Source organism: Urocampus carinirostris, chromosome 8 (genome assembly GCF_059441175.1).
Source record: "Urocampus carinirostris isolate Australia breed hairy pipefish chromosome 8, RoL_Ucar_1.0, whole genome shotgun sequence".
Taxonomy (NCBI): Eukaryota; Metazoa; Chordata; class Actinopteri; order Syngnathiformes; family Syngnathidae; genus Urocampus; species Urocampus carinirostris.
Genome location: NC_142356.1, coordinates 19,306,709 through 19,320,582, shown reverse-complemented (window position 1 = coordinate 19,320,582; position 13,874 = coordinate 19,306,709). Strand labels below are relative to the sequence as shown.

General features: G+C 40.5%; 1 protein-coding gene across 1 annotated transcript; it reads right to left on the bottom strand.

Annotated features, from left to right (window-relative positions):
* Positions 1-874: 874 nt before the first annotated feature.
* On the bottom strand, positions 875-11,938 carry LOC148361129 (arachidonate 12-lipoxygenase, 12R-type-like). Its single transcript, XM_088341869.1, has 14 exons — positions 11,698-11,938; positions 9,017-9,221; positions 8,849-8,930; positions 7,404-7,526; positions 7,195-7,298; positions 6,949-7,115; positions 6,718-6,861; positions 4,136-4,339; positions 3,322-3,408; positions 3,083-3,252; positions 2,733-2,854; positions 2,533-2,633; positions 2,291-2,461; positions 875-1,705 (listed from the first exon to the last, which is right to left on the bottom strand). The coding sequence occupies exons 1-14, from the start codon at positions 11,836-11,838 to the stop codon at positions 1,526-1,528; spliced, it is 2,001 nt and encodes a 666-aa protein (XP_088197995.1). The 5' UTR covers positions 11,839-11,938; the 3' UTR covers positions 875-1,525.
* Between the last annotated feature and the right edge of the window lie 1,936 nt (positions 11,939-13,874).

Genomic DNA, 13,874 nt, shown 5'->3' with positions numbered 1-13,874 from the left:
TGGGCAGGGGACACCCTAAACTGTTTGCCAGCCAGTCGCAGGGCACACAGAGACAGACAACTCACTTTCTCTTTCACACCTATGGACAATTTAAACCGGCCAATTAACCTGACATGCATGTTTTTGGAATGTGGGAAGAAACCGGAGGGAACGCACGCAAGCACGGGGAGAACATGCAAAGGAAGGCTGGAAGCTGGATTTGAACCCAGCTACCACTCGCTAACCACTCACCTGCTGTGCCGCCCTAAGCAAGAACATATTAGGTAACAAAAATTGAGTGGTCAGTTCTTGTAAAGTCAAAGTTTTGCAACTCCAAAATACACATGCAGTGAACTTTAAAATGATAATATGTTAATGTTCTGTCCTGTAATGTTTTATGAAAAATAATTTATGTTTTTATTTAAAACATGTTGTCAGTACTGTCTAGTGGTGCATTTAGGTCACTGCAACTTTGTGTGTGGTCACATTGAAAAAAGAACGGAAGTTAGGCTTTCAGTGGGTACAAGACAGTACACGCCATTTTCTACCGTCTGAGTTATCGCAAATTTGTCTTGGAGGTTGTATCGTCGGTAAGTTTCACTTACGTGTGTGTATCAAAGTTTTTTGTTTTTTTTTGTATTTCCGTTTGTTGTTTATAATAAAAATTTGGCCTTAGCGAATGGGGCGGCAGTAGCTCAGGAGGTAGAGCGCTCGTCTTGGGAACAAGGGATCCCAGTTCCCAAATGTCGAAGTGTCCTTGGGTAAGACACTGAACCCCTAATACCCCCAATAAGCAGGTTAGCGTCTTACATGGCTACAATACACGGCTGCTATTGGGAAATGTGAAGCACACTGTAAAGCGCTTTGGGAAGTAATTGACTTGAAAAGCGCTATATAAATGCAGGTCATTTCATTTCATTTCATCATTACTCGCAAACACGAAACTCGTCAAAATGGCGTCTGGGACGCATTTTCTTTGTTTTATATGGCTGGCAGACGCCACATGTATACATTGTTATCTATTTTTGTCTGTTTTTTTCCAGTTTTACTCTTTTGAATACAATTAAAACTGTTTGACACAGCCATGAGTGCAGAGTCGTTGGTAATAGAAAGGTGTTGGTCAACCATGGTTGCAGATGCGGCACAGTTAATATCTTGTTAATATGGAACGGTACAGTAATAGCAGATATAACAAAAGGCACATAATTTTTGAATGCCACACTAAGTGAAGCTTATATCTAATGTACATTTCAGAGTATGGTCAAACAGTAAACAGTTTGTTGCCAGCATTACAATTCAATGACAGTTTACACACAATGTTTATCAAAAGCTTCTATTTACTATGCTAGCACAGAGCCAAATGAAAATGCAGGAATGCATTTGTTGTTATAAAAATCAACCAGCCTCACGCAACGAGACATATTTAACTTTATTTATTCTGTGCGTTACTCTTTAAGGTAAAATAAAATACTATTTGTAAATATTGTATACACTAAAAACACAAACATTCACGGCGTCCTCCCTTTTGATGGTAACATTCCGATGTTTAGATGGCCACACTGTTCTCAACCTTCATCGGATCCAGGTAAATGTAAGGGATTTCGAGATCTTTGTTCCTGTTGTTGATTGTGATTGACAGCATGTCAAGCTCAGCTTTAAAATCCCTTTGCAACTGGCGAGGAATCTCTTCAGTGTAATGAGCCTCGGGATAGTGTCCCAGTGAGACCTTTTAACACAAGTAGAAGAGAATAAAAGTGTCTTTATTGTTATTGATTACAACATAGTGTAAATATACCGTCAGAGAACATTTGTTACCAAGCTATCATCTTTTTTATTCATGTGAGTGGCTCTACCCAGTGAAAGAGGTACCGGATCCTGGAGTATTTTTGAACAATTTCCACATGAACTGTGTTTTGAGAATTGTTCTAACGGACTTTGTAGCTTACTATCATGGGCTTTACAATGGTTTCATAACTGCATGCAAGATGTGTTTGCATTTTTAACATCTAGGGAGCAGAATCGTCTTCTTTGGCTTTAGCTGTTTAAAAAAAAAATCACAAATAGACCAAAATACAAATGAAATCATTTTTCAATAGCGGATGCCATGTTCATGATTTAGATTAGTTTAGTCATCCTCCTGGGACATTGAAACAGGTCACCAGAGCACATATTGGACTGAACTCGGAATTAAAGAAGGTGGCTTGCGAGATGAAAAGCTGAATTTAAACCCACACAACCCAGTCCCAGATGAACAAAAAAATAAGCTCATTATTCTAATGGATTTTTTTGGTTTATCAGGTTTTGTACTCACAAAGTCTGAGGACTGCCTGCTGAGCAGCCAAACTGTTGCCATTCCCTGAGCGGTCACATTCTTAGGGGGCAACGTCTTTAGCATTGTGGTTTCGCTTGTTGTCCCCTTTTCAGTCGGCGGAGGGCGCTGCAGGGTCGCAGGGGTGTTGGGCATCCAGCCACCATAGTCATACTGTGGCGACGATTCTCAATAAGACCAGATGTAATACAAAAGCAACACTGTTGATTATTAAGGCAATGTACCTGTCCACTGTTTACAGCTGCGTGTTGGCACGAGCAAGTGAACATCACCATGGTGGTAAACTTGATCACTTCTGGTACAGTACTGAAATGATTTGGAATTCCTGGGAAGGAGAGCCAGAGCCCGGCATCAGTCTAAGATTGTCAAGCTTTTGGGCTTCCGCTGGTAAGTTTGGTTTGCAATAATCATCTATAAAGTTCACCTGTTTGAGGCTGAGAAAGGAATCCGTGTTCAAAAATGTCCCGAATCCACGTCTGCAGTTCTGAGTCTCTCTGGACTTCATCGTCACTTTTGTAGTAGTACTGTATCACTCCCTGCACAAATCTTTTGAGAGACAACCTCATTTTGCATCTGTTCACTGGTGCGCAGAGTGACATAGTTCTTGGGAAGGACAGTTCTGATGATGTTTTAGTGACTTCAAAAGGGAAACAACTCCCATATGAGCAAATTCACACAGATCCTTCAGATCCTTTGGTCTTGCTGAAGCGTCACCTCAGTACAAATATTTGTAAAGAATGTTGCTCCGATCATTTGTAATGCAAGAAGTCATACTTGAACATGATGCTCCACAGTTGAAGCCCATCATCTCTGTAGTAGAAGTTCGGTATGTCCTGCAAGTCGCGATCAGCAATGTTGTCAGGAATGCAAAGGGATCGATAGGTCATGGAGGACAGTGATCTTTCCAAGATCTTTGGCAAAGCTTCTCTACCAGAGGCTGCGAACTGTGGTTTAAAAAATGAGTCAAACACAGCATCGTAAAAGTTATATTGGAAACAAAGGTTGGATTTTACCATGGTGAAGACTCCACTGGGTCCTATGAGCTGTTCCCGAGCCAATTCATTGATTTGTAGAGTATATCGAGTATGGGGTATGAGGAGCTAAAAGAAATAAAAGAAAGGTTTGTGAAATCAAACAATGAGAAGGTTGTTCTTAGTTGTGAAGGATTTTATACATTTGACTATAAAGGATTTCATACAATTGAATACAAATTATATTTAATGCAAAATATATTTGCTGATATATTCACTGGCTAGGCGGTGGTGCGATGTCAGGGCACCCTGGTGGAAAATGTTGTTTACAGGAACGGCGGGAATGGGACGTAAGGCTGCTAAGATAATCAGCACATCCAGATGAAAAAAGCCTAGATGACGTAGAAACGCTCAATGTTGTTTTGAATACTCCAGACATGGCGACGCTCTTCGAAGAGATGGCGAAGCCCATGGGGGGCTTCCTTGGCAAGCCCATGGGAGGAGTCGGCACGCCATTATGCGGGGATAAGATGGCCAATAGGAGAGAGCTAAAGGACTTGAGAAAAAGGCTTCCCAGAGACTCCCTCGTCACTAATTCGGCCGTTTTCGATGGAGTACACTTAAATTGTTAATGAAATTAAATCTGCCCCCGTGTGAAAATGTCGGCTTTCTTGTTCATCTTTTCCCTCAAGAAACAAGCGCGCATAAATTGTTGGGTGAATGTAGGTTGTGTTTGGTTAATGGAGTCAGATAACTAATTCGAACAATTCGGTAAACGCTACATTTTAATATTTAATTCCCAACAGTTGAAAAAATTAATAAAAACTAGGAAAAAAAAGACTAGAAAATGTGTTACCTTGTACAGAGGATGAACCATGGGCAGGTTGCGGAGTAATGACACTGCAAAAACTTCAGCCAATAGGTGAGTTCGCAGCAAATGTGCGTTGAGTTGGTGTTCTGAGAAATCTGCACTTCTCACAAAAATCTTTGCTGTCAACCAGTCATAGAAAGAGTCCGTTGGGAGAAAGATGGGGTTGTTCTTAGCTGGAATCTGCTTCAGCTGCAGAGGGAAAATGAGGCAAATATCACATTAAGGAAAGTGTTAGGTTTATAACCTTACATCTCTGAATAAAAACACAGAAAAAGAGACAAGAGACATTCATTTTATCTCATGAGGAGATGTAATCATTTCTGCGCCCAATTCCCATCTGGCCAGGACTTTCATAACTCCCCTTTTTTTTTCAATATTGTTGGGGGAATGAAGGGAACACACACACAAACCCACCATAGTATATTTCAAACAGAAGAAAGCAGCTTTTTCTCCACAGGTAAAATTATTAATATGCTTGAACAGCTCATCTCCAGAGAGTGATAAAACTCCATAAAGTCAGGAAAATATTTGACTCAACTGTCAGAAACCTGGGCAGCACGGCGGCGCAGTGGTTAGCGCGTGTGCGGCACAGTTCTGAGGTCATGGGTTCAAATCCAGCTACCGGACTTCTTGTCCGGAGTTTGTATGTTCACCCCGTGCTTGCGTGTCACTCCGGTTTCCTTCCACATTCCAAAAACATGCATTTCAGGTGGATTGGCCGGTACAAATTGTCCCTAGGGGTGAATGAGCGAGCGAGTTGTCTGTCCCTGTGTGCCCTGCGATTGGCCGGCAACCAGTTCAGGGTGTCCCCTGCCCACTGCCCGAAGATACCATGGGCTCTAGTGTAACAGAGTTGAAATTTGATTGTTTTGAATGTTTTCTTGAATTCTCACAAAATCTGTGTTTTTGTTGTATTACTGTTAATATTCTGGTACCTCAATCAATTGTAAAGTCATGAGCGTCTGCGACTGTCTTTTTCGTTTGGCACTTTATGGGCTTCAGCGCTTGCCGTAGCTTCAGCTAATTTGTATCGCGCTGAAGGTAGGATGTGCCCAATATCAGTTAGATAAAAAAACGCTTATTTTGCTAGATATATGAGCTGCTTTCACAAATTATTTTTGTATATAAAGATATATAAGTTGTGCTAAATGATGTATATTAAAAAGCACTAAATAAGAAGTAAAGCAATACAGCTTGAAACGATGATGCAACGTGTTTTGATGCAAACACGCCACGAGGTGCGGCTTGTTGAGTAATGTTTTAGATAATTGCAGTCGTGAACAGATGCCCTGACTTTTGTATTGTTTTGTTTACTGAATGCAGGTACGTGGGGAATGTTCATTGTTATTATTGAAGTTTCACTATTAATGTGCTCGCATGTTGTCTGCTTGCCGTAGCTTCAGCTAATTTGTATCGCGCTGAAGATAATTGCAGTCGGGAACAGATGCCCTGACTTTTGTATTGTTTTGTTTACTGAATGCAGGCAATAAACCGAGTGACTGTGAAACCTTGTGTCGCGCATGATTGAAGGGTCGTCACACTAGCACCCCCGCGACCCTACTGAGGATAAGTGGTGCAGATAATGGATGGATGGATTCTAATTCCAATTCTAATCCTAACATTGTTGTTAGGGGGTGGCAGTAGCTCAGGAGGTAGAGCGCTCGTCTTGGGATCATGGGATCCCAGTTCGAATCCCGGCTCCTCCGTGTTACATGACGAAGTGTCCTTGGGTAAGACACTGAACTCCTAATGCCCCCACTGAGCAGGTTTGCATGGCCGCTATTGGTGTGTGAGTGTGGGGAATTTGTAAACGTGAAGCACATTGCAAAGCATTCATTGACTTGAAAAGCGCTATATGAATGCCGATCATTTCATTTTTACAAAATAAAAGATGTATTTACAATGATCCCATCAGAAAGACTTAAAAAAAAATTCCAATCCTGTACTGATCTGCGGTGTAGTTAATATAATTTGTGAATAACTTCAAAATAACGTAGCCTCAAATAGAGGTTTGTTTCCACCCACTTGTGAATAGCGATGACCAGAGATGATGTCAAAACTGGAAACCATGTTGACTTTGCGGAGCATAATTTCACTGTAATAATCCAGGAGTATAGTACTTAATTGATACAGATGTTATTTTGAAGTATTTGATCCTAATCCTTCTTTCTAACATTCACCTTTGCTTCTGGTGTCCACAATGACAGTTGTGGTACTTCTTAAGCCAGCAAACTGAAACATTCTGCCAGTGCAATGAAGACAGAATCGAATGAAGCCAAAAATACTCCATTCCATATGTTCAACACAATCTGTTTACCATTTGAGCACTTCCCTATTCAGTAAAACATATGAATGACTCTAAACGTTTGTGGGCTGTGAACAGTATCCCGCTTTTCCCGAAGGAAACCGCAATCAAATCCATACTCTACCTATAATTCCATGTCTTAAGCACTTACTGACAAACCCAATTCTAACAATTAAAAAATTCTCTTCTTCACTTCCAAAGTGAGACTAATGGAATTTCACCATTAAATACTTTTTACTCATAATTCGTAAGCTAACATCACCTGAATGGCAATAGGCATCAGTCTGTCGTCTGCTCTTTTGTGAAGCAAAACAAGAGGGGCCATCAAGTACTGTTGAATTCCTTCTATTTTATTTCCTGGCATTCCATCCAGGTTCTTGTAGTCACACAGGTAAATGTTGCCTTGCTGTTTGTAGACATTGGGGAAAAAGGGTTTTCAGAGTTTTCATTTTCTGATGATGTTTAATGATGAGAATGTGAAAGAAAATATAACCTTCATCTCGTTGGCCAAGTTGGAGCCATTATGAATGCAGACCATGTCATCAGTCACAGGGAAATTCTTGGGAAGAGTTTTGCAACGTTGAATCAAAGTGGGATTAACCCCATTTAGGAATTGATATGCAAATAACCAGTCCTCTGTCCAGTGTTCCTGGACGTAATCTGCCAAAAGATGTACACGTTCAACGCACCAAGCTTTTAACAACACTTGAACCAGCTATTTGTTGAAGATGGAAAGTACCTGATAAGGGTGTGTCTTTGTTACGGAACACATCATTGATATTGTCAAGATTTTTCCAGTTTTCCTGGTTGTCGACAAGTCCCTTCAGCTGAAGTTCAGCCAACCTTTAGAAATTGGGCAGTTGCGTTTGTTTTTCGAGTGAGCAAGGTAGAATAAAAGTGTCAGTTTTGAAGGCATCGTTCGTTGAGTACAACTCAGAGGCCTCTTACCCTGTGGCTGCTGTGAATGCAAATTCTGTAGTTTTGGTAAAAGAGAACTGGACCTCATCTGGCAGGGTCATAGGACCATCTGCCTTTATGGTATAGGGCAGACCTGGGGCATACAAATCCCATCTGTTGGAAGGGGGGGTTCAAGATTAATATACCGTAAATTCCGGACTATAGAGCGCACCTGATTGTAAGCCGCACCCACCGCATTTCAAGAGGAAAACCGATTTTGTACTTACACAAACCGCACCTGTATATAAGCCGCATGCGCCCACATTAAAACATGTATCACAATCACAAAATTCGCCGAAACCCGGCTTTGAATCCCGCGATTGTAACTGAATATAAAGTACACAGTCCCAAAACCACAGCCGGCATAATGAACAGAAAATGATACCGGTACTTATAGTTTGATGCAGACCTGCAGAGTCCGGGTAACCGTTGAAACTAATCCAAGGAAAAAAAGTCTATATTTCCAAAGGTAAGGGTGGGAAAAATATATATCCACTATTGTCCGCCGCGACAACAGGTCTCACTCACCTTTACCCCACCTCCCGTCAGCCTGCGTTTGCTCCGCCCCTCTTTTTTAATTCACAAAACATATCAGAATAAGTGTCTCAAATAATTACATTACAAAAATATACAGGTGCAAATACATATTATACATCGGTTACACATATTTACAAAGAAAGACGAATATATTTTGCATTAAATATAATTTGTATTCAATTGTATAAAATCCTTCATAGTCAAATGTATAAAAGAGAGTTTTCAAAGCTTTAATTATAATATTATAACTTTCATCCCAAACCGTGCCTGTGAAGGGTAGCAAAACGCTACTAGCAACACTCTCGCAACTCTGTAAACGGATCTGTAAAAAAATCATACCGTACTTGTAGAATCCTCGGTAAACCGTCCTCATCTTCCTCCTTATAACTGACGTCATCAAAGGCGTCCTCCCCAATATGGGACAGAGACTTTGCCATATAGACGTCGTCTCACGCTCCCTTATTCAAAAACACGCTAGCAACACGCTCACAAAGTGAAATTTACGTGCAGTAGCTCTGTTTCCTTCTTTATCGGACTGCTCGTTTGCTTTTAGCTTGAAAGCTACGTCATGTGCCTTTCTTTTTGCAATTTGCATGATGAGGATATGTCTACGCTAATTTAATGTGTGCACAAGCTAAGAAGTTGCAGTCTTCCTCGGCGCATATATTCCACCGGTCCTTATGTACTCGAGCGCCGCTGGCGGCTGTTAGAAAAATTACATGAATTGGCTGCATCACTGAATAAGCCGCAGGGTTGAAGGTTTGGGAAAAAAGTAGCGGCTTATCGTCCGGAATTTACGGTAGCCTCATACTTAATGCTTCTAATATAACAAATCAATGATTGAAAATGTAGCAAACAGTATATTAATAAAAAAATGGATATACACAGTAAACACTCACTCATAGTCTGCAGTTCGCTTACTCAGCTCCTGCTGTCTTGCATATTCACCGAGAGAGTTGCTTTCATCAAAGATTTTCAGAGCTTTCAGTGCAAAACCATAAACGTGTTGCATGAGGATGAATCATTTTCAAGGACATAGTAGTAGACAAGTACAAGAGTGAACACACCTTTTCCCTCTCTAAAGCGATGAGTCTCCCTGTCACTGATCCAGCAGTGCACAGGGAAGATGTAGAGATCCCCCTCGGGTGATTTGATTTCCACTTTGTCAGGGAACCAGGCGTCATCGGGCAAAAGGAAGAATTGTCGTTTGTCCAGTTCTATCAGAACCAGCTGCCCAAGGGAATTTGGGGATGATACGGTATATGTTGTCACCTGGGAACATCGTGGAAAGTATTGTTTCTTGAAATATTGTATGCATGAGTTGAAAAGCTTTTATTTTGACACGGTTCTCGGATAATCTAGGACACAGGTGTCCCGCGGGCCATTTCAGGCCCGCTATGGGATTGAATCCGTCCCGCGTGACAACACTCAGAGAAGCACAAGAGAACAACAAGCTGCAGGTTGAAATATGTCAACTTGATGTTGCCAAAGCCAGGTGCCTCGAACAACACTGTACTTGTATTTCTTTTCCTCTCCCTCTCACTCTCTTTCTCTCTCTCTCTCTCTCTCTCTCTCTCTCTCTCTCTCTCTCTCTCTCTCTCTCTCTCTCTCTCTCTCTCTCTCTTTCCACCCCTTTTCTCCCACTCTCTGTCTCTTTCACTTTCTGTGTCTCTCTTTTTCTCTTCCTTTGTTGCTCTTTGTTTCTTTGGCTTTCTGTGTCTTTAACTTCTTTTGCTCTAGCTTCCTTTTTTCCTTTTCTCTTTCTCTCTTCCTACCTTCATGCTTTATTTTCTCTTTTCTCTCCCTCTGTCTTTCTATTTCTCTTTGGATTTCTTTCTTCCTCTCTCTTTCTCTTTTTCCCCTCTCTCACGACTTTTTATCTCTTTTGTTTCTCACGCTCTCTCCCTCTCTCTCTTTTTCTTTGTCCTGCCCTTTCTCCTTTTCCCTCCCTCTTTCTCTGATTTCTTTACCTCTCTTTTTCTTTCTCTTTAATCTACTAGTCTGGCCCCCGACAGAATGTTTGTTCTAGTGTGTGGCCCCCTGAGTTAAAATGAGTTTGACACCCCTGATCTAGGACCAAATGCACTACCAAAAACAGTTGCAAATTGCACATGTGGAGTCTTCAAGGGTCTCGGAAATATTCTTTGTATTTTCTTGGAAAAAATATTCAGGATCTGGCACGCCACCTTCGCCCAGAATGCACAAAACGGGTGTGGAAGTGGATATACCTGTGCCCAATCTCTCCACACATAGTTGTGATAACCCTGACCCTATAGTAAGGACTGCTTATATTATACATACTGTATTGTGTCACGCCAGAACTATTGTCACCATCTTTTCCAGTACTATACTGGTTACTATAAGTTTGATACTCTTTGCCATTTTCACCCTGCTTCCTACTGCTACACGAGTTTTGATTGACTTTTCTAGTTTGTACAGTTTAGCTGTTTTTGACCACTTGTTTGTTAGGTTATTTATGTATTTTATTATTAAACGTCATCCTATTTTCAAGCACCGAGCTTTTGCTCATGCTTAACAGCAGTTTGGTCCACCTGAAAATGTAACAAAATTATGTTAACCTTGTACGAAAATGGCACTATAGTTTTTTTTCCAGTTTTTAAGTGAAGCACGGGATGTACACAAACCCAGGTTTCTTTTTTAAATGATTGATAATTCACAATTTAACTGTTCACATGCGATAGTATCCTTAACCACTTACATACCTAGTATGCAAAAATGGCTGTACTGACGTACTTTAAGGCCATTGTGGCATACAATATCATTTTGACATTCAGTATTTTTTTCCATCAGATATTATTGCCAATTTTTCATTATTTTCATCAATTTAAAGACAAATTATCAAATAAACATTAAAAAAGATGAATATATTCAAAGTTCGTACGCTGGAACGTTCTTTTAATGGTTTTGAGGTGGCACTACTGTTTGGCACATGAGAAAACTAAACACTAAGGTCATTATCGTCCGGAAAATTGGTTTAATTGATTATTCGCCAACTATTATATCGACACTAATTAATTTGAGATTTCAAAAAATAAGACTAATTAAGTGAAACTATTGTTTTTAAAATGTAAGTTTTTCGCTTTATTCTTGAAAACCCAATTATTGTCAGAAAGCAAATTTGGCATTAAATAGTAATAGTTCTAAGCTATTAAGGCAGATGAGCTTGTCTTGGATGCTTTCTCCTCACATGGTTTCACTGTGTACTGCCAATTTGTTTTTACATTTTTTGGGGGATGACTTTAACCACGGGCGGCACGGCGGATGAGTAGTTAGCATGTCTGCGGTACAGTTTTGAGGTCATGTGATCAATTCCAGTTACCAGCCTCCCTGTGCAGAGTTTGCATGTTCTCTCTCCAGTTTCCTCCCACATTCCAAAAACATGCAAATCAGGTTAATTGGCCGGTCCAAATTGTCCCTTGGTGTGGAGTTGTCTGTCCATGTGTGCCCTGCGACTGGCTGGCAACCGGTTCAGGGTGTCCCCTGCCCACCGCCAGAGGATAGATAGGGAAGGGCTCCAGCGACCCCACATAACTTTTTTTTACTTATAAACTGAATAAAAATATTGATTTTGTTTTCACTACGATGAGTTAAATATGCATCTTTGAATTAAAACCAAATATTCATTTTGCGGTCACAAAGTTATTGAATGTTTTCAATTGCAGCCTCAATCAGCAATTAAAGTTTTTGGTAATTACAGGACAAGTTGATAGAATAATGATTTACTCACTGAACCTCGGAAGATGGCCAAAGCTTTCAGCCACGTGCGGTCACTTTCACCCTCGGTGCCCACAAGCTTGATGTGCACGCTGTTAAGGGTGGTGGCTTGAACCCGGTCACCGGTGTGAACGGTCACCTCGTAATCTACCATTGTTACTTCAAAATAATGAGGATTCCTAAGAAAGGAATTTAGCTTCTTTGAAATTGGGACAAGCAGACGCAGCAGGTTCTCATATAGTGTGAATGGAGGGAGGTACCCATGACAGCTCTTCCGTATGCATTCCAGACATGTATCAGCAATGACCGCTGCAAGGTTGCAACTGATTATTTCTCAAGATTAGGGGACTTCTGCATTGAAGGCACTTACTGTACAGTGCATCATTCTTAAGTATAAGTCGGTTTAACTGTATTTTCCTTTTTTGAGCAACTGCACAATTATGTCAGACCTGAACAAAAAGTAACAAGTGGATCCAAGACAGAAGGGTTTTGTTCACATTAGGTTAACATATGAATTAGAAAATTAAATTTCAGCAAATATTTAAAGGAAAGAGTGTATTAGTCAGAGCTAGAGGTAAGATGGGGATTAAAAAATTCAGGCCGACCGGACCCTGCTTTCATATATATGTACCGTATTTTCCGCACTATACGGCGCACCTAAAAGCCTTTATTTTTTTCAAAAGCTGACCATGCGCCTTATAATACTGTGCGCCTTATTTATGGATCAATATTAAGTCGCAAAGTCTTGCAACTAATCCAAGCAGCCGCCGACTAGATTTTCCCCCGAACGCGAGTAGTATGCTGGGATTTATATACCGGCGTTTCATTGGCTAACCAATGTGTCAATTATCATTTGAATCGATCACTATTGGCTAAAGTTATTCGGAGGTAAAAGGGGCGGATCCTTTTTATAATTTACAGGCTTGTATAGGCTAAAGGGGCAAAACAAAGCCTGCAATTGGCCGAAAAAGATGAATGTGAATAGCATGTTAGGTCAGTATTTTACTATTCTGTACTGTATTTGTAAATATTTTACTCTCCTGGATTTACTACACTCACGGATATAAGAGGACCATGGTTGCACATTATTATTGAACACAACGACTTCGGTGAGCTACTCCGGCTATATATTTTTCCAGTATCTTGTTTCAGACTGAACTCGATGTTTCTGTGATAAGCGGTGCAGATAATGGATGGAATGGAGTGTCTATTTTTAAATTAAACTCAATTCCAAGTGTTTATTGTCATATGCACAGTAAAGTTGCGAGCGAAAAAGAAAATAGAAACTAAGGAATGGTTGGCATTTCTCGAATCCCAAGACTTTAACCTTCCGAATGATATTTGGAGCGATGCATTTGAGTGACATCGTACGGACACCGCGTCCGCACGTGTCTACGACACGTATTTGCTTCTTTGCAAGCTTTCGGAATGTTAAGGGGGCAATAAGTTTGACTGAACTATCTGACTGTTTTGTCGACGTTCCCATTGTAGCGCCTTATAATCCGATGCGCCTTATGTATGTCAAATATAGGACCGAAAACTATTTTTTCGGGGTGCGCCCTATAACCCGGTGCGCCTTATAGTGCGGAAAATACGGTATATATTCAGATTCAGATATACTTTAATGTCATTCTTGTACACATGTATACAGAACGAAATGTCGATACATCTGACCCGCAGTTTCCTTGAATGTACAGATATAAATAAAAATGTTATATTCAGTTGGAGTATTGAAATACTAATAATATACTAAATACTTTATAGCTATGAGTATTATACAGTAGTGCAAGAGTGCAAGAGGAGCAGCTAAACAGATGTGCAAAATGGGCAGTCAGGTAAAACAAGTCGCTATACAATAACAATAACAATGGAGTACGGTAGTGCAGAGGAGAACAGATGTGCAAAGGAGGGTCTAGGTATAAGAAAACTGTCAGTAAACATGTATACATACAGGGAGTGCAGAATTATTAGGCAAATGAGTATTTTGACCACATCATCCTCTTTATGCATGTTGTCTTACTCCAAGCTGTATAGGCTCGAAAGCCTACTACCAATTAAGCATATAAGGTGATGTGCATCTCTGTAATGAGAAGGGGTGTGGTCTAATGACATCAACACCCTATTACAGGTGTGCATAATTATTAGGCAACTTCCTTTCCTTTGGCAAAATGGGTCAGAAGAGGGACTTGA